Below are 18,837 nucleotides of genomic sequence, written 5' to 3' on the forward strand. Positions count from 1 at the left end.
TTGAGGCAGGGTTTCTCTGTGTAGCCCTGGCTGTCCTGGAACTCACTCTGTAGACCAGGCTGTCCTTGAACTCAGAAATCCGCCTGCCTCTGCCTCTATCTCCCAAATGCTGGGATTAAATGCGTGTGCCAACACTGCCTGCCATAAGATGATATTTTCTAGTTCCATCATTTTTACTGCAAAATTCATGAATTCATCATTTTTAGAAGCTAAATAGTATTCTGTTGTGATATACCACATTTTCTGTATCAATTTTACAGTTGATAGACATCTGTGTTGTTTCCAGTTTCTGAATATTACCTACGAAACTGCAGTGGATATAGTGGAACCTGTATCCTTGTGCTATAATGGACCATCTTTTGGGAATATGCCCAGGAGAGGTATAGCTAGGTCTTCAGGCAGAACTTTGCCAATTTTCTGAGAAAATGCCACATTGATTTTGAGTGGTTATATAAGTTTGTACTTCCACAAGCAATGGAAGGGTATTTTCCTTTCTCCAGATCCTCTGCAGCATGTACTCTCACTTGAGTTTTTATCTTAGCCATTCTGATGGCTGTAAGATGGACTGTCATGGATGTTTTGATTTGCCCTTCCCTTGTGACTTTGGAGATTGAAGGGTTTTTTTTTTTTAAGTTCTTCTCAACAATCTTCTGTTGAGAATTCTCTGTTTAGCTCTGTAGCCCATTTTTTAATTGGGTTATTTGGTTTTCTGGAGTCTACCTTCTTGAGTTCTTCATATATTGTGTATATTAGTCCTCTGTCAGATGTAGAATTAGTAAAGATATTTTCCCAATCTGTATACTGCCATTTTCTCCTATTGACAGCAGTGTCCTTTGCTTTATAGAAGCTTTTCAGTTTCAGGAGGGCCTAGGAGGACTGAAATGGTAATCGCAGTTAGGGCCTCTTTTCGCTGGCAGACCAACGAAGAGGACGAATTAGTGGACTGATCCCACAAATGAAAAAAAAAAAAAAAAACTCTTCTGAATGATAATAAATCAATAGAGGAACCAATTGCACAAGAATGCAAAAATCAGATTTTTCTTCAAAAAAGGCACTGGCTGAGAGGCAGGGGGTGAGGCTATCAAGACAAACCCACCAAGTTTCATTTGGAGGAACTAAATATTGGCTACTAATATCAGGTGCAAGGGCAGTATTACTAAGATGGGCATACTATGAAGGGGGTGTATTAGAAGTCACACAGAGACCCAACCCTGAGACCTGATAGAGAGATAAACCATTCCACTTTTCGGGTTGCCAGCAGTAATGGTGGAGATTATTTGTTGCGGTAAAATGGCCAGGAACAGCAATGCCTTCATAAAAAGGTGGTTGGGAATGGTAACACAGCCAGCAATCATCAAGATTAGGGGAGGTGGCATTAAGTGTAAGAAATGTTTGATTCACTAAGGTGAGGATAAGGTTCCTAGTCTGAATGGAGGGGGCGAATTGACTATGGGAGCAAGGGAAGTTTCTGAGGTAAAAGTATGAGCAGTTTCTGTAAAAGGTAGAGGGTCAGGTTTTCTGGTTGTTTGTTTGTTTTGTTTTGTTTTGTTTTGTTTTGTTTTGGTGGCTGTGGATGAGGGACTAAAACAGGGTTGAGACCATTAGGACCTGGCAATTTGGCATGAACAGGTTCTTTGAGGAGCTTAATGGTAAAGGTGAGGCCAGCATCTGTGCCTGATTGATAAAGGCAGAGACCCCATGAGAATCCCCACGCCCAATCTTTGGACTTAGCATGGTCTGTAAATGTTGGGGGAGGCACCAACCTTAGGTGACATGGTCAGAATTTTTACAGAGAGGATTGATATTTAAAGAATTCTAGGGGCGTGAGAAATTCGGGAGACAATAATATAATCCCAGGAGGAGATAGGATTACAAAAGACCTCTACTGAGGTCTCATACTGCAGCTGGCATAATAAAATTCAGTTTTGCCACCACACTTATGATGGAAAGCACGGCCACAATGATGCCCTGGGCAAACATAAAAATCTGTATCTTGAAGTAAGGTTTGCCTGATGGAATTATCGCAGCCAGGTTTGACTGATTGATGAACTGAAACCCAGAAATTGTAAGGATAATAACTCTGGGTGTTAGACATATAATCTTCTAGCTAGTATTCAAGGCACCAAGGGGCCGCAGCTCCCTGTGCTAGTTTACAAAGCTTGGGGTAAGGCTTGCTGGCCACCAAATATTGGTAGACATCTTCGAAGTGGCCCAGACAACATCATTTCTCTCTGAGAGGACCACCCATGTGTAATTCCAAGGGAGGTGTCTATTATTAGGAGATTTGGATGGAGGCATTTAAAGGTTGGTGGTTATTCTAGTCAGCCACAGGATCACGAGTATCTTCATCTGGAGCAGCATCTGAAAAAGAAATGAGATTTGTCTCAGGAGGAGACGGTCGCTCCATTTTGGACACAGGTGGGTTAACAGTTTTTACTAGCCGCTCTAGTAACCATCTTGGGCCAACCTTGTCTTTGTTATAGATACAAGCAGACCCTCGTCCCCAAATAAGGACGGGATCTGGTCCTTTCCATTGTCCCGTGAGGAGAATCTCTCAATCACATTAATGCATGAGAATACTTTGATTTAGGATGCCACAGGTGGCCAGTTGCTGACCCGTCTTCATTGTCCAGGGACAAGAAGTTAAGTACAAAAGGAACATGGACTGAGCCTGTTTCAAGGCGACAAGGGGGAGTAAGCATCTGTAACTCTCAGTCAAGTGCTCAAGCATATTTTTTTAAAGTCTGATGGCCTCGTTCTACAATGCCCTGTCTCTGAGGATTATAGGGAACACCAGTGACATGTTTGATGTCAAACTGGGAACAAAACTGTTGGAACTTGGTTCCTGTATAACTGTCAGTTTTAATGATCTGTGGTCTTCCCATGGTAACCATGCACTATAAAGTGTGTGTTATCACATTATGTGATGCCTCCCCAGAAAGGGGAGATGCATGTATAAATGCACTATAGGTATCAACTGTGATATGCACATATTTTAACCTTCCAAAGGAGGGAAAATGTGTAACATCCATCTGCCATCATTCATTAGGAATGAGTCCCCTGGGGTTGACTCACAGCAGCAGAGTGGCACATCCAACACAGGACTTAACATTTTCTCTTGCTTGATCTCTAGAAATCTTGAATATTTGGAACAAGGTAGAAGCGTTTAAGTGATGCAGAGCATGAGCCCATTTAGCCAGATGTATGGAATCAAGTAGGGCAGGGAATGCTGCTCAAGTGTCCCTATCGGCCAGGGCTTTTCCATGTGATAGAGGACCACCCAGGCCAGAATGGGCTCTCAAATATCCCACAAAAAATGGCACTGTCCTTTTAATGATTAGGGATTTAATTTCCACAAATAATTTGGAAGCAGTAGAAACAAGCTTAATATATGGAACTGTCTCTAAAACAGGAATAGAATGGGCCAGGTGGGCACTATCAGTATACAAATTAAATGGGGTCATGGGTAACATTTTAAAAACCTGAAAGACTGCAAACAATTGTACTAGCTGGGCAGAGGAATATGGGGACTGCACTGAAGTAACCTCATCTTGTACAACATAGGCAGCTTTGCCTGTTGAGAAACCATTTGTAAACACCAAGGTGACTTCAAGGAGTGGAGTCTTGGAGGTGACTTTGGAGAAAATCAAGGAATGTATCTTTACAAATTGTATAAGTGGATCATTTGGATAATGATTATCTATGGTGCCCAAAAAGGAGGCACAGGCTATGGCCCAATCATCATTAGATTGAAAAAACCATTCAACTTGATCCGAGGTATAAGGAGTAATGATAATATCAGGATCTTTGCTAAAATATTGTCTGGACATTTTCCCCTTTAACAATTAAGGCAGTAGAAAAGGAGTAATAGGTTGCCAAGACCTTACTTGGACTTGAGGGGAGATATACCCATAACAAAAGACATCTTTTTTGGCAGGAGTCTTGGGCTGCTGCCAAACCAACATGGGGCTCAAACTCATGAACCTGAGATTAAGAGTCTCATGCTCTACCGACTGAACTAGCTAGGCTGTTTGTAATTAAAGCAAGTTTTTGATTGTTTGGTTGGTTGGTTGTTTTTTTTTTTTTTTTTTTTTTTTTCTAGAAAATGGTACCTATTGTACTTATTCATATTTATTTCTTTGTTAGTGTTAGTTTAGATATTTATTTATTTTATTAGATATTTTCTTCATTTACATTTCAAATGTTATCACAAAAGTCCCCTATACCCTCCCCATGCCCTGCTCCCCAACCTACCCACTCTCACTTCCTGGCCTTGGCATTCTCAGGCACTGGGGCATACAATCTTCACAAGACCAAGGGCCTCTCCTCCCAATGATGGCTACTAGGCCATCTTCTGCTACATATGCAGCCAAAGACATGAGCTCTGGGGGTACTGGTTAGTTCATATTGTTGTTCTTCCTATAGGACTGCAGACCCCTTTAGCTCCTTGGTTATTTTCTCTAGCTCCTCCATTGGGGGGCCCTGTGATCCATCTAATAGCTGACTGTGAGCATCCACTTCTATGTTTGCTAGGCCCCGGCATAGTCTCATAAGAGACAGCTATATCTGGGTCCTTTCAGCAAAATCTTGCTAGTGTATGCAATGGTGTCAGCGTTTGGAAGCTGATTATGGGATGGATCCCCAGATATGGCAGTCTCTAGATGGTCCATCCTTTCGTCTCAGCTCCAAACTGTGTCTCTGTAACTCCTTCCATAGGTGTTTTGTTCCCAATTCTAAGAAGGGGCAAAGTGTCCACACTTTGGTCTTCATTCTTCTTGAGTTTCATGTGTTTAGCAAATTGTATCTTATATCTTGGGTATTCTAAGTTTCTGGGCTAATATCCATTTATCAGTGAATACATATTGTGTGAGTTCTTTTGTGACTGGGTTACCTCACTCAGGATGATGCCCTCCAAGTCCGTCCATTTGCCTAGGAATTTCATAAATTCATTCTTTTTAATAGCTGAGTAGTACTCCACTGTGTAAATGTACCTCTCTTAAAGGGGACAAAGGCAGTGTATGAATCGCCAGGTTAGCAGAAGGAGGATGGGAGATGTATTCTTTAAGAGATCGCTTTCCCTCAGACACCAAGTGTTGGAGATCTGGCCATTCAGGGGTGGTTTTAAGAATGCCACTAATGAGAGACCAGTAGTTAAATGCCTTAACAGGTATTTTTTAGGTTCAAATGCTTCATAATAATCTTTGAAACAATCACCAACTCTGTGCCACCTTTTTTCTTCAATCGTTCCCTCTTGGAAGAAGCATGAACAAATGTCTCTCACAAAGTCTAAAAATTTCTTTAAATCCTTTTTTTTTAACCCTTGTTCCCTGCGTCTTGAGGGACTCTTTAAACACTGACACAAAAATTGTCTGTTTAGAAAATGCTTGTCCCGTGTCTGACCTTAAATACCTTAAGATCTACTCCACACTATGAACTGTCTCACGACAGGTTGGACCATGGCATTGTGGCGAACTGAAGCAGCTCTATGGAACTTCCTGAGATGAGTGGGTAGGCCTACCCTCCAATGATGAGCAGCATTCTCTCCTCTGTGACCCCCTGGGGTCCCTGTTCAGGCAAGACAGTTGATAGGGATAGGGGATCATCTCTGGAGAGAATGAGGGGACAAGAGACTGCAAAGAACAGACAGCAAGTCAGGAGGTCTGATCAAGCCGACAAATCTTAATTGTTCTCACACAGGTTATATATTCATAGAAGCAGGATATGGGGTAAAGGGGGGGTGATGTTTGATCGCTTTGTCTCTGGGAGAACAGGATATTGGCTGGTTAAAAAGTTCAGCAGGAAAAAGAAAACAGAATGGGTTGCTAGATACCTGTCCACATGATCTAAAGATATTTGTTTTCAACTGGGGATTGCTAGGAATCTGTTCTCAAAATCTATAGCTGTTTGTTCTTACCTATGTTAGTACTTTCCCAGAGAGGCCAAGACTTTGTGCCTGTAAGCACTTATAGCTGACATGGCAGTTAATGTTCAAACAAGGCTGCTCCCAACAGTTTTGACTTCTTTGTCACTAATCAACTGTCTGTAAGTTTATGGATTTATTTCTGGGGCCTTGATTAGATTCCATTGATCAACCTGTCTGTTTCTATACCAATACCATGTAGTTTTTGGTATTATTCCTCTGTAGTAAATATTGAGATTACTCCAGATTTCTTTTATTGTTTAGGATTGTTTCTGCTATCTTCTTGTTGTTTTTGGTGTTGTTGTTGCTATTGTTGTTTTTTCCATATGAAGTTGAGAATTGCTCATTCAAGTTCTGTAAAAAGTTTTGTAGGAATTTTGTGGGAATTACATTGAAGTTGAAGACTGCTTTTGCTAAAATGGCCATTTTCACTATGTTAATTCTAACAATTCTTGAGCATGGGAGATCTTTCCAACTTCTGATTTCTTCAATTTCGTTCTTGAAGGACTTGAAGTTCTTGTCATACAGGTATTTCACTTGCTTGGTTAGAGTTAAATCTAGATGTTTTATATTATTTGTGGCTATTTTGAAGGGGTTTTATACACTATAGAAGATTTTGGGGTCCATCATTCACCAATAGTGAAACTTTGGGTTTTTCCTTTCCAATTTCCAAGTTGGTTGAATGTGGTAGAAATGTTTGCTTCCTTGTTTATTACTAGGGTTATCCATTATTATTCATAGCAACACTGTTGTCTTGGTTTTGTAAGAATCTCTTTCAAATTCTACTAATTGTAGCTTCTTAAAGTCTTTACCCATGCTCAGACAGACAATATTCTGAAAATTTTTATAAGAAGCATAATTTTTTACTTCATTTTAAAAATGTGGAAAGACAGATTTTTGTCCAAAATCTAATAATTGCTTTCAATTTCACAGTGCCAGATTTAACAGTGACATTGAGTAAAACATTACATTTTATTACTTTTTTTTCAGTTGTAGCATTCACATCTTCTTTAAAGGAAATATTTATTATTTATGATAGAAAGTGTTCCTTCAGGATTCTAAGAAAGAGATCTCTTAAAAGCCCACAATATAATGTACACAGAATCTCTTTGACTGGAGAAAACACAGAAGAAATTTTAATAACTTTATTGTATGTCAGAAGAGATTGAAATATAGAAGGACCTAGGAATTAATAAACTAAGACGACTTCAGAATGAGCTCAATGGAAGCCAAGCTTATTACTAAGAAGGTAATTCAGATGGAGATTGGGTACCAATCTATTCTACTGGGCTTTCCCATTAGAAAGCTTCATCTTTAGTGAATGGTGGTAGTAAACCACGTCAAATTATCTTCTGTGTTTCATGTCTTTACTGCATTCCTAACAATATCTGTTTTACCAAATTTACTCCTTTTTATCCACTGTCTCTGTCTCTGTGCCTGTCTTTGTCTTTGTCACTTCCTCTTTCCCTTACTTTCTCCTTCCTTCCCTCCCCTTTTTGTAGGTTATCTCCCTACCACACACATTCTCCTTGCATGACCTTAAGTTACCTAGATGACCTCTTAGAATTATCTAAGATGGTCTGACAGATGGCTCAGGAGCTCAACTGCTTGTCACTAAACTTAATGGTCTGAGTTTAACACATAGGACTCACAGGTAGAAACAGAAAGTAAATTCTTGCTATTTATTCTGTTATCAATGTTGTATGTGTTTCATGCAACATTCACCTGAAAACACACCAGCAGAAATAGATACTAGTTAGATAGTTAGTTAGATGGACAGACATGCAGGATGATGGACAGAAAGACAGACAGGGTACAAAATGTGTTCCTTGGAACAAAAAACTAAGTTTGAAGATGGGCATGCTGACAGATACATGCATCCCTAACCCACAGAAGACTGAAACATGTGATTCACGCGTTTGTTGTTAACTTTCGCCACCAAACAAGATTTATGTCAAAGAAACAATAAAAATAAATAGTAGATAGATGAGGGATGAATGAGAGATACAATTGATAAGAGCAGACAAAGGTAGATTTTACAAATAGAAAACAGATGAGAAAAATGGATACTGACACACTCTTCAGTGAATCATTTTCAGAAAGAAAGTGAGGATATGGAAGCAGTTTGTTTTCTTAAAATATTATTGTACATATAAAATTTATATCTTTGACTTTAACTCCACTAGACTGGAAGAGGCCTAGATAGCCCCAGCATACCTTAGAAAACAATAACAAATAGAAGTAAATTACCTGAAAATATGGCTAAGCCTTGATTGCTAATCCAGTTAGTGAAAGTGAAGTGGTAATTACTGGCTCATATACTTGACTATTTGGTCTACAGTTTGTAGAATTGTTTGGAAAGGATTATGACATGTGCTCTTTCTTGAGAAGATGATGTATACATACAATTAAAGATGAAGACATGCTCCAACATTAGGATAAATTTTGACAGAGATGTATATAGGTCAACAATAAAAGCTCTTGTAGATAATGTGCCAGGCTCTGAGTTTCAACATGGGCTACACACAAACACATGCACACATAAAGGTACACACATACAAACATGTATATGCACACATATGCACACATATGCACACATATGCACACATACACATAAAAAACACAAGCAAGCACACAAACATACACGTGGATAAATATACATCGTCATTCATGCATATACAAATGCACAAACATATATGCATACATATACATATACATGAACCTATGCAAATCCAATGAGTCATGGAGCTCTTCATGAATATTGGAACTGACATTCACCATTTTTACTTCAATATGACAAAACCGAATATCTTTTGACAACTACCTAGATATTTTGGATTAATGGATGGTCAAAGACAATTTATCAGTAATTCTCTTTAAGGCACTTTTTACCTCCTGATTTCTCAAGCTGTAGATCAGTGGGTTTAACATGGGAATTACTACCACATAAGACACAGAAGCAAATTTATCTGTGTTCAGAGAATGGCTTGACTTGGGCTGCAGGTACATAAAACTTACTGTTCCATAAAATATGGTGATGGAAGTCAGATGGGATGCACAAGTGGAAAAGGCTTTCCTTCTTCCTTCAACAGAACGAATTCTCAGGATGGCAAAGAGAATGCAGATGTAAGAAATGACCACAATCACCAGAGAGCAAAGAGTGTTGAAGCCAGCAATGATTAGCAACATCAGCTCTTTGACATGAGTGTCAGAACAGGCAAGAGCAATTAAGGGGACATCATCACAGTAGAAATGGTTGATCACATTAGAGCCACAGAATGAGAAGTGGAAGGTTGCCACTGCCTGAACAAGCCCCACAGTGAATCCATAAATGTATGTGCTAGCAATGACCTGAAGACAGAGCTTTTTAGGCATGAGGACCACATAGAGCAGAGGGTTCCAGATGGCCACATATCTGTCATAAGCCATTACTGACAGCAAGTACATTTCACAAACAACAAATGTGATAAAACAGCAAACCTGAGTGGCACATGCATAGAAGGTTATACTTTTGATTTCTCGAAGAAAGTTTATAATTGTGCTTGGAGTGACTGAGGATGTATAACAGAAATCAACGAATGCCAAGTGGCAGAGGAAAAAGTACATGGGTGTGTGAAGCTGAGGGCTGACTTGGATTAGCATAATCAGTCCTAGGTTACCCAAGACAGTAGTTAAGTAGATGACCAGAAACACAGCAAAGAGGATGACCTCAAGCTCTGGGTCATCTGTCAGGCCTACGAGGATGAACTGATGTACTGTTGAATTGTTATCTTCATCCATAGACTGTACAAGTGTTTACCACTCAAAAGGAGTCACCACACTCATTCCAAGTGATTTTCTTCCTTTGGCTATAATCATACAGAAAAGAAGAGTTAATTCTGATTAGCTGATCTTAAGTTGAATACAGTCTGAGGAATATTTTTGCACTGTGTCTGGTTTTACAGCAAATCATTTTCCTCTTTTAGAAATTCTGAAATATGAATCTGTATGGAATGTTTTATGGATAGAAAATAGTCTTTCATAGTTTTGTATAAATATGCTATCTATATATTATTTATTTCATTTAAGAGATAAGTGAAAATTAATTGAATATCATTTACTAATTTTTTTATAATTAACTGATACTTTCTTAAATTCCCATTTCTTCTTCTGAAATACATTGATTAGTGATAAAATGTTAAATATTGACATCAAAAACACTTAGATGAAAGACAGCATATTTTGATGCATGTGCCATATAGTCAAGGAAAATTTTAAATTAAAAATATTATTTGTACATTTATTATTCTCAGATTTCTTTAGGTATTATACAGCAATTTCAAATTAAATGGATGGGATGAATACACACTCATATATACTATATACATATCTATGATATGTCTTGTGTACACATCACATCATATACACATCATATATGTATATAACATATATATAATTATACAATGTACATGCCATTGCCATTATAAAATGTGTTTAACTGTTTTAGAAAAGTAAAAATTGGGGCTGGAGAGATTTCTCAGTGGTTAAGAGCACTGTTCTTTCAGAGGTCCTGAATTCAATTCTCATGAACCACAGGGTTGCTCATAACCATCTGTGATGGGATCAGATACCCTCTTCTGGTTTGTCAGAAGACAGCTACAGTGTACTCATATAAAAAAAAAAGAAGAAGAATCTTAAAAAAAAAGATGAGTAAGTGCTAATAGTAGTTAATTGCTTTAACAAGTGTAGAAGGAAAAAATTCCACCAGCACACTTTTAAAAAGAAACAGTAAAAACTATTTATTATATGCTTTATAATTTATTAAAATTTAATAATTAACTGAATACCTTCTTAAATTTCCAGTCTTTCTGGAATACATTAATTAGAGATAAAAAATTTTAAATATTGGGCTCAGAAACACTTAGATAAAAGACTCTTAACATATTTTGAGTTACTATGTATGTGCCATATAGTCAAGTACATAAAAAGATAATATCAATGCTCAAATCTCTTCCCCAGTTTTTTCTATTTTACTCAGCCTGGAAACCCAGTTTATGGAAGATTACCATCACATTAGAGATGGATCTTTCTTCTTCAGTTTCCCTTTTGGAACACCCTAATAACCAGCCCCAATCTAGTCAAGTCAACAATGGAATAATCGACCTCACATCTCAATATATCATAGTTTGACATTTGCTCTCCGCAGCTTCACAACTAATTCTTTCCAAGGTTACATACAGTTTCCTTCCTCCAAATGCAATGTGGTTTCTTACTTGGCTTGCCATAAGCATTAGGCCATTGACATCACCTTTCACAGTAAAAACAGTGATGACTTTGGCTACTCTTCACCTAAAAAAATTGTCACCAGAAAAAGTCAATGTAGCTCATTTCCTCGTGTACATTTCTTTCTCTGAACCTTTAGTCTAGTGGCTTGCCTTCTTTTATATATGCTTAAATTAATATCCTTAACTTCATATGCCGATTTGCATTATGCATGCATATTCTAGTTAGACACTGTCATGTACCGCTAGTGAGCAAATGTTATTTCTTTCTTGGTTAAAAAAAAAAGTATTGATTTCTATGCAAAATATCTGATCCCACACCCAAGCACACATATATAACTGCTTGCATACAGCTTTCATATTACACAAACACTTATATTTAACAAAAAATGTGTTTGATTAAAAATAGTCTTACCCCAATATTATACACTGGAATGAACAGAGAAAACTCTGTTAAGCTTGGTGTGGCCTCTGAAGTATATCTGCTTCTTCAAGGAAAATTTAATAGTTGAGTGTGACTCATCATTTAACATGTAACAAGCTTTCAATAAAAACACTTAATAAAAAGGTTAGAGTTTTTCAACAGATCATTAAAATGTTTATTTTTCTAAGCCCTCTTTGCCTATTTAGCTACTTTTGAATGCTTACTCGATAAATAACACCTTTAAAAAGTTCCCAAAAGTAAGTCTGATATACCTTAAGGCAAGATCTGTGTATGCCACCAGTTCTTAATTTTCTGGCAATTTAAATGTATTTCATAGATGTCTTGAGGTTATTCAGTGTGTGTGTGTGTGTGTGTGTGTGTGTGTGTGTTTATTATATACTGCTAAGTAAACTGAGCTGGACATATAATGATGTTCTACAAACATGGTTAATTATGCTGGTTGATCTATTGGGACCTAATATTTAAAATACACAAAATAATACAGTAAGTGGTATTTCAGTACACTGATCCCAAGTGTAATCAAATATTAGAAAACACTAGGACTGTTTTCTTTAAATTAAAAGAAATAACACCACAGAAAACATGTGTTTTGAATACTTTCTTATACAATAATTTCTTACAGTAAATATATTTCACGAATTTATCATGTGATGAAGAAACACAACTGAGTGGCATATGCAAATAAGATCATACTTTTCATACAGAAATTTTGTAATTGTGGTTGGGGTGCCACAAGAATTATAATGGAAGTTACCAAATAAATGGCTCAGGAAAATGTATATGGGTGTGTGAAGCTGACAGTTTGCTAGGATTAACACAATCAATGCTAAAAGAGCAAGGAGAGTAGGTAAGTGGATGACTAGAAACACAGCAAAGAGGAAGGGTGGAAGTGCTGGTTCATATGTTAAACCTACAAGAATGAACTCATGTCAGGAACCAGCCTGACCTGGAATAACCAGGAGGACACAGCATTGGACATTGGACGTAGAAGTAGCCTTAAAGACAGATGGTCTCTGACCTTCTAGATCTATAAGTATACTGAAAGCTTGCTGATAACTTCTAGAGAAATCCTAGACACTTTCTTGCTTATTCTGTGGTTAAAAAACACCTGCTTGGGTGACTAACACCTATTGCCTAGAAGCAGGGAATTAAGTAAAAAATATATATTGCTATCACTCCCTTCTCTGTCCAGACAATCAGAAGCCTCTCTGGCTAGGCTGGTTAACTCTTTGTGAACCAGAGAGGAAAGAAAGGAAAATAATTAAGTGCTTTATACAGACAAATATGCACAGACACATATACATTCATATATACATTTACATTTTCATTCACATTCTTATTTACACAATAAAACATTCACATATTTGTTGGGCCAGCCACCTGTATCATACACTCCACAAATATTCATGCATACTTACATACACATACATATCTACATACACATATATATCTACACGTACATGTAGAAAAACAGAATATATATTTAGATAGATGGATGGCTAGATGGCTGGATGGCTGGATAGATGGGTGGGTGGGTGGGTGGATGGATGAGCCAGAGTTCCCCAAGCCAAACCATTCAACCAACAATTTTATTTCTTTTCTCTGGCCTTCTTTATACCTTCTTAGACAAAGATTTCTTTGGAAAATTACCTCAGAGATAAAATGTTACTTAAATGGGTTTTACAGAAAGTTGTTGATATTATTTCTAAAGCAATGTTTCATTCTATATATGCCACATCCACTCCAGTGAAGTCTGCGTGGTAAGTCCAAAAGCTTGGCCACAGTCCTGAGGAAAAAAGTTTCATGGAAACTTGTCTCCTGGAGAGTCTCTGGTGTCCCATAACCAGATTTGTCCCTGCAATTGTGTGGAGGGTTTTGCATGCTTTCTTGTAGTATTTTACTGGATAAGATCTTAAAATCTCAGGACTAGTTTAACACATTAAACTTATTATTATTATTCTAACAGCTGAGTCACTCCCATATACAGGAATTTATAGTGGTTGAGGAAGAAGATCGGGTTGTGGTTCAAGGAGGAACTGGAGTATTGTATTATTCATGAAAGGGTTAATAGAATGGAACTTCCTTGGTGCATGTTTTTCACTAAGCCCAGAGGAATAGCATAATTAGGTGTTTATTAAGGGACCCCTGCTGGTGACTTTAACAATAGACTAGTATTGTACCTAGGAGTATTAGCCCTTTCACTTGGCTCCTGTAAATAAATGATTTTAGATAGAGCTGACTTTGTCTCAGTTGTTACATTGCCTAGTTCCTGTCATTCTTTATGTATGCATTCTTCTGTTTTGTGTAAAGAGTCATTAAGCAGAGTAAAGAAGCATCGGGTAACCTCAATATACCTTACTGACATGTCACCTAATTTCCTTATTTTCTTCTGTATTATAAGTCTGATGCTCGCTTTGAGAAATTACATTCAGATACAGCACCCTCTCTGTGTCAGTGTCTGTTTGTCTTTTTTTCAGCTGACTCCTTGACCACCTGAGTACTGGGACCCTGATTCTCCTGTGGGTCTAGAGACCAAATGAGTCCAATCTGCAGCATATACACATTATAAGTTCAAAGCAAAATTTTTTACATAGACTTGCTTTATCATAGTTCACATCTGTTGCTATGTCCTAAGACTTAAATCCTTTTCCTTGAACACAAATTTGTCCCAAATCTATTTCTCTTTTTAGTGTAATTATGATAGCTCATTGAATTTCTATTTGTGCAGCCTTTACTTACTATATGAGGAGTGGGGCATTCTATTCTTGATTCTAACTTTGTTACATCTTTCTAGCAAAGCAACTAAGATCATCTCTTAAATCTTTCTCAATTTAATTAATGGATAAAACATAATTCACTTGGATGACAGGTCAGTGTATAAGTGTAGGTGAAGACTGAAGGGGAGTATCATCCCTTTAAGTGATCTACTTATGTGTGCACGGGAAGGGGTGTGTGCATACCCACTGTTCAACCAATATGTGCATAAATACAAGTAAAAAATTAAAGAAATTAATAAACAAATTTGTTTTCCTTTAACACATGGGAAATAATGCCAAGTTGGGCATGGCCTTTATTGAGACAGATTGAAATGGTTCCTGCCCCCAGGACAGGGCCATCAGATATGGGCCTTCAGGATTGGTGAAGGCTGCTATGGACATAAAGCTTGTTTGTATAATTAGTGTAAATACTTTACATTTCTCCTTTAAGGAATGTTCTCCATGTTGACTTTAATGACTCCATGTTAATCTGAGACAGCATGGGTCCAGGAGTTGGAGGTGTGGCTATGTCTCAGCAAAATAGCAAATGCTGGGACCTTCAGGACAGTCCTCAAGGCTGTGAAAAAGGACTCTAAAAACATGAGATCAAAAATACATAATTTCTCAACTATGCAAAACATAAGGATGTAAGATGAATTATGAGGGACTTTAAAAATCTAAATGAAGAGAGGTAGCTGCATTAATTAGCCAGCTTATCAGAAAACAAGCAAACAAACAAACAAAGGAAGGAAGGCAGATACAAAGGCAGGCAAATTCCTGAGTTCCTACCAACCTGGGACCAAGCAAGGTTAGGCCCTGGTGTGGTAGAAATGGTAATCCCAGGATAGGTACTAGCCAGCAAGTCTATAGTTTGTTTAACCAAGGCAGGCAAATCTCTGAATTCTTTTGCAATGTTAATATAAAATGTGTGCTTGCTGTCTCCTAAGAACTAAGAAGCTGGGGTCACCAGATGCTGATTCTTAGGATTATCAAAAGGAAACCTGAAGAAAATGACTGTATGGATATGTAAAAATAAAAGACTGGGTTTATGTTCTGCAGGAGATGAGCTATCTAGAGAGAATATTTTAGAATAGTAAGAGAGAACTGCTTAAAAAAGTGTCCCCAGCATAGTATAGAGAGCTGTCTGGAGATGTCCAGAGGAAGCAGAACAAAAAGAATGCAAGCTGGAAAGCTATTTCCTTGGACTCATGATTTGACTTGAGTCATTTGTTTCTCTGCTCCCAGAAACCCCTTTCTCAGATCTCCTGTCCAAGACAAAGCTGGTCCTTGGCAAAATAATATGCAAAATACATTTTGATTTTTTTTACTTGAGTACACTTTATTGCAGCCGTGAAATTTAGCAAAAGACATTGTTGTACATTAGTGCAAATTAGCTGATATAAGATTTTGCAAACCTGGCAAGACAAAAATTAGTATTTTATTAAAGACTAAACTTTCCATTCAAAAAATGATAATCTGTTAAAAACTGATCAACTTTTAATGAAGGCATGACTTCCTCATTGTTCAGAGGTATATTTGGTTCATTAACAAGAAATTCCTGTTTTAATATTTTGTTCAAAGAAAAAATTATTTAAAACGAAATTAATTTTGTTTCCTGGTATCCCATGTCCCTAAATAAACTCTATACTGTAGTACACCTGTCTTATGTCTGGTACCTCAGTAGGGAGGGATGTTTTAGCATGGGCTCCCTAAGGTACCTCCTCCCACTGGACCATACTGTGTTCTACAAAACATCTCCTTGGTTTTATAATGTAAGGGTCCATGATTCCCGAAGAATGACACCCCAGATTCAAATAGTATGTAAATGCAAAGAATGTTTTATTCTGCAGAAGTCCAGCATGCTGGGGTCTACCATCACCAAGATAGAGAGAGAATCAAGTGATCTCAAGACTCAATTTCTAGGCACTCTGGAACCATTGCCAAGGCATGGAGTCTGGAATCTGGGGTGTTTTTATTGCTGTTGTTGTTTTGTTTTGTTTTGTTTTCTACTAGTAATTGACTTGTCTGAGCTTGTTTGGACTTGCCCAGTTCTTAGGCCTAGTCTCTCAAACTGCCAATTTGAAGCCTGTCATGAAAGTCAGACTGCCAATTTGAAGCCTGTCATGAAAGTCAGCCTAGCCTTCTCAATAAAACATATCAGTTATTATCATCATGTCATTTTGACACTAATAACAGATGAGATACCACATTTATTGTATGGAAGTCACTATATATGAGTGCTTACATTAATACTTTTCTTAAAGTATTAAGATACTCAAAAGTATTAAGATACCCTGGAAAGATACTCAAACAAGTTGAATGAAATCACTATATCAGTAAGTTATAAGGACATTGAGATAATATTTTCACCTTTCTATTTCTGTGTTAAAAGAAAAACAGACCTTGCTAGGATAAAGTGACTGTCCACTTTCTTTCAAATTTCTGTTGACTAATTAATTAAAAAAAGCCCTTCATCCCTAGGTAGCTAGGGACTAAGAATGTCACAGGGTTCAGGATAGTTTCAGTCATGTGTCTGGAATTTGGTGACTCTCTCAGGTAGAGAGTCTTGTTTTGTCTGTGTGTTATTTTCATGTGGAGACCCAGGTAACAAAACTGTGAGCTTACTGTGAGCTATGGGTGGGACAGAGTATGAAATGTTCTTCCCACAAGGTGGTTTTCTATAAAGAGTTGCATAAACCATAATAAATGAGTGCTCCTGAAAACAAGGACTGGAAGGGAATGCTCTGGAATGCCCTTATCTCTGTTGTGTCAGGAAAGGCCTTGCTCTCACCAACATAACAGCCCAAATGTGAGCTTAACAGGAACAAGAGAAATAAAAAGAGAAATAAATATCATAACACAGATGAGGGTAATATCATGATGCTTCAACCCTACACCCCTTCTCAGCAGCAATTAGCTAGAGTGGCCATTGCCCCGAGAGACAGGCCCACTGCAAGCCACCCAGAAAGACCTCACGGTAAGCCTGTGAGGAGAAATGGCCAGGGAGACACTGGGATAGGTATCTAAACTGGACCACTGGGAGAAGGGAAGACCCAGGAGCCCTATGCAATACCAAAGACAGAGCAAGATAAGATAAGATAAGATAAGATAAGATAAGATAAGATAAGATAAGATAAGATAAGATAAGACATAACGCATGTATTTCTTTGCTGTACATTTATTTATTTAAACTAACTGTAAATATAACCTCATGTTTAATTACTTTAAAAAAGAAGAGGAAGAAGAGGGAGAAGGAGGAGGAGGAGAAGGAGGAAGAGGAGGAGGAAGAGGAGGAGGAAGAGGAGGAGGAAGAGGAGGAGGAAAAAAGAAGAAGGAGAAGAAAGAAGAAGAAGAAGAAGAAGAAGAAGAAGAAGAAGAAGAAGAAGAAGAAGAAGAAGAAGAAGAAGAAGAAGAAGAAGAAGAAGAAGAAGAAGAAGGAGAGCTTTGTACTACTCTTGAGCTCAAGTACCTGGATTCCCCAGGTACCCCATGCAGGATTTTGACACATCCTTTAATCCAGGGAGACTTAGCCTCAAGGGTCATGGTACAGGTTGACAATCTACTTTGGGCTTTCAATATCATAGTTGTTCAGTCCCAACCTTTAAAGTTCTCAAGAAATAAAACAGTTATAGCCTGCTGCAAACTATGAAACTGGGGTAAATAGGAAGACAGTCCAGTACTTACTTATAACAATATAATCTGCTCCCTGGGAATAATGTTGCTTTGTTATATTTTCAGGGCTGACCATTTGGTGTTAGATAACCGAATAGTCCCAGAGGGAGATTCTCTCTCTCTCTCTCTCTCTCTCTCTCTCTCTCTCTCTCTCTCTCTCTCTCTCTTTCTCTCCTTGAATTATCAGTAGTTTTTGTGTAGGGTTGAAGCATCATGATATTACCCTCATCTGTGTTATGATATTTATTTCTCTTTTTATTTCTCTTGTTCCTGTTAAGCTCACATTTGGGCTGTTATGTTGGTGAGACTTTATGGTTGTAGCTTCTGACAATCCTTGGAGACAATCTCACAACAAATTCCCTGATTCTTAACTGTCTTCCAAACTGATTACTGGGACTTCACATACTCAAAAACACAATATGAAAATGTGTCTCTCTTAGAACTTTTAACTAATTAAATTCTCCTGTCTTTCCTTTTGTTGAGTCAAATATCCAAGCCCAATTCTAAGTTTGAAAAACTACCCAAAACCCACCAATCTCTGAGTTCTCAAGCCCCACAATCCCTAAACTTGAAATCCTATCAAACCCTGGGTTTAGCTTGAAATCCCACCAATCCCTACTCTGGAACTCTATCATCCCACCATCTGAAAACTATGCTTCCAAGAAATTCTTTATAAAACCTGCCCCCCCGGGGGGGTAGGGGGGTTCAGTTTTCTGCTGCTTCTTGACTGAGAAAGGAAGCCTCCTTGTATTTCCCCAATAAATCTCTTGAGTGGGGTTTGTT

At 37.9% G+C, this 18,837-nt stretch overlaps 1 protein-coding gene and 1 pseudogene across 1 annotated transcript; both read right to left on the reverse strand.

Annotated features, from left to right (window-relative positions):
- Positions 1–8,758: 8,758 nt before the first annotated feature.
- Olfr1040 (olfactory receptor 1040) lies at positions 8,759–9,700 on the reverse strand. The gene has a single exon (NM_207561.2). The coding sequence runs from the start codon at positions 9,698–9,700 to the stop codon at positions 8,759–8,761; it is 942 nt and encodes a 313-aa protein (NP_997444.2).
- Positions 12,273–12,573, reverse strand: Olfr1041-ps1 (olfactory receptor 1041, pseudogene 1; annotated as a pseudogene).

The sequence above is a fragment of the Mus musculus genome, chromosome 2, assembly GCF_000001635.26.
Source record: "Mus musculus strain C57BL/6J chromosome 2, GRCm38.p6 C57BL/6J".
NCBI lineage: Eukaryota > Metazoa > Chordata > Mammalia > Rodentia > Muridae > Mus > Mus musculus.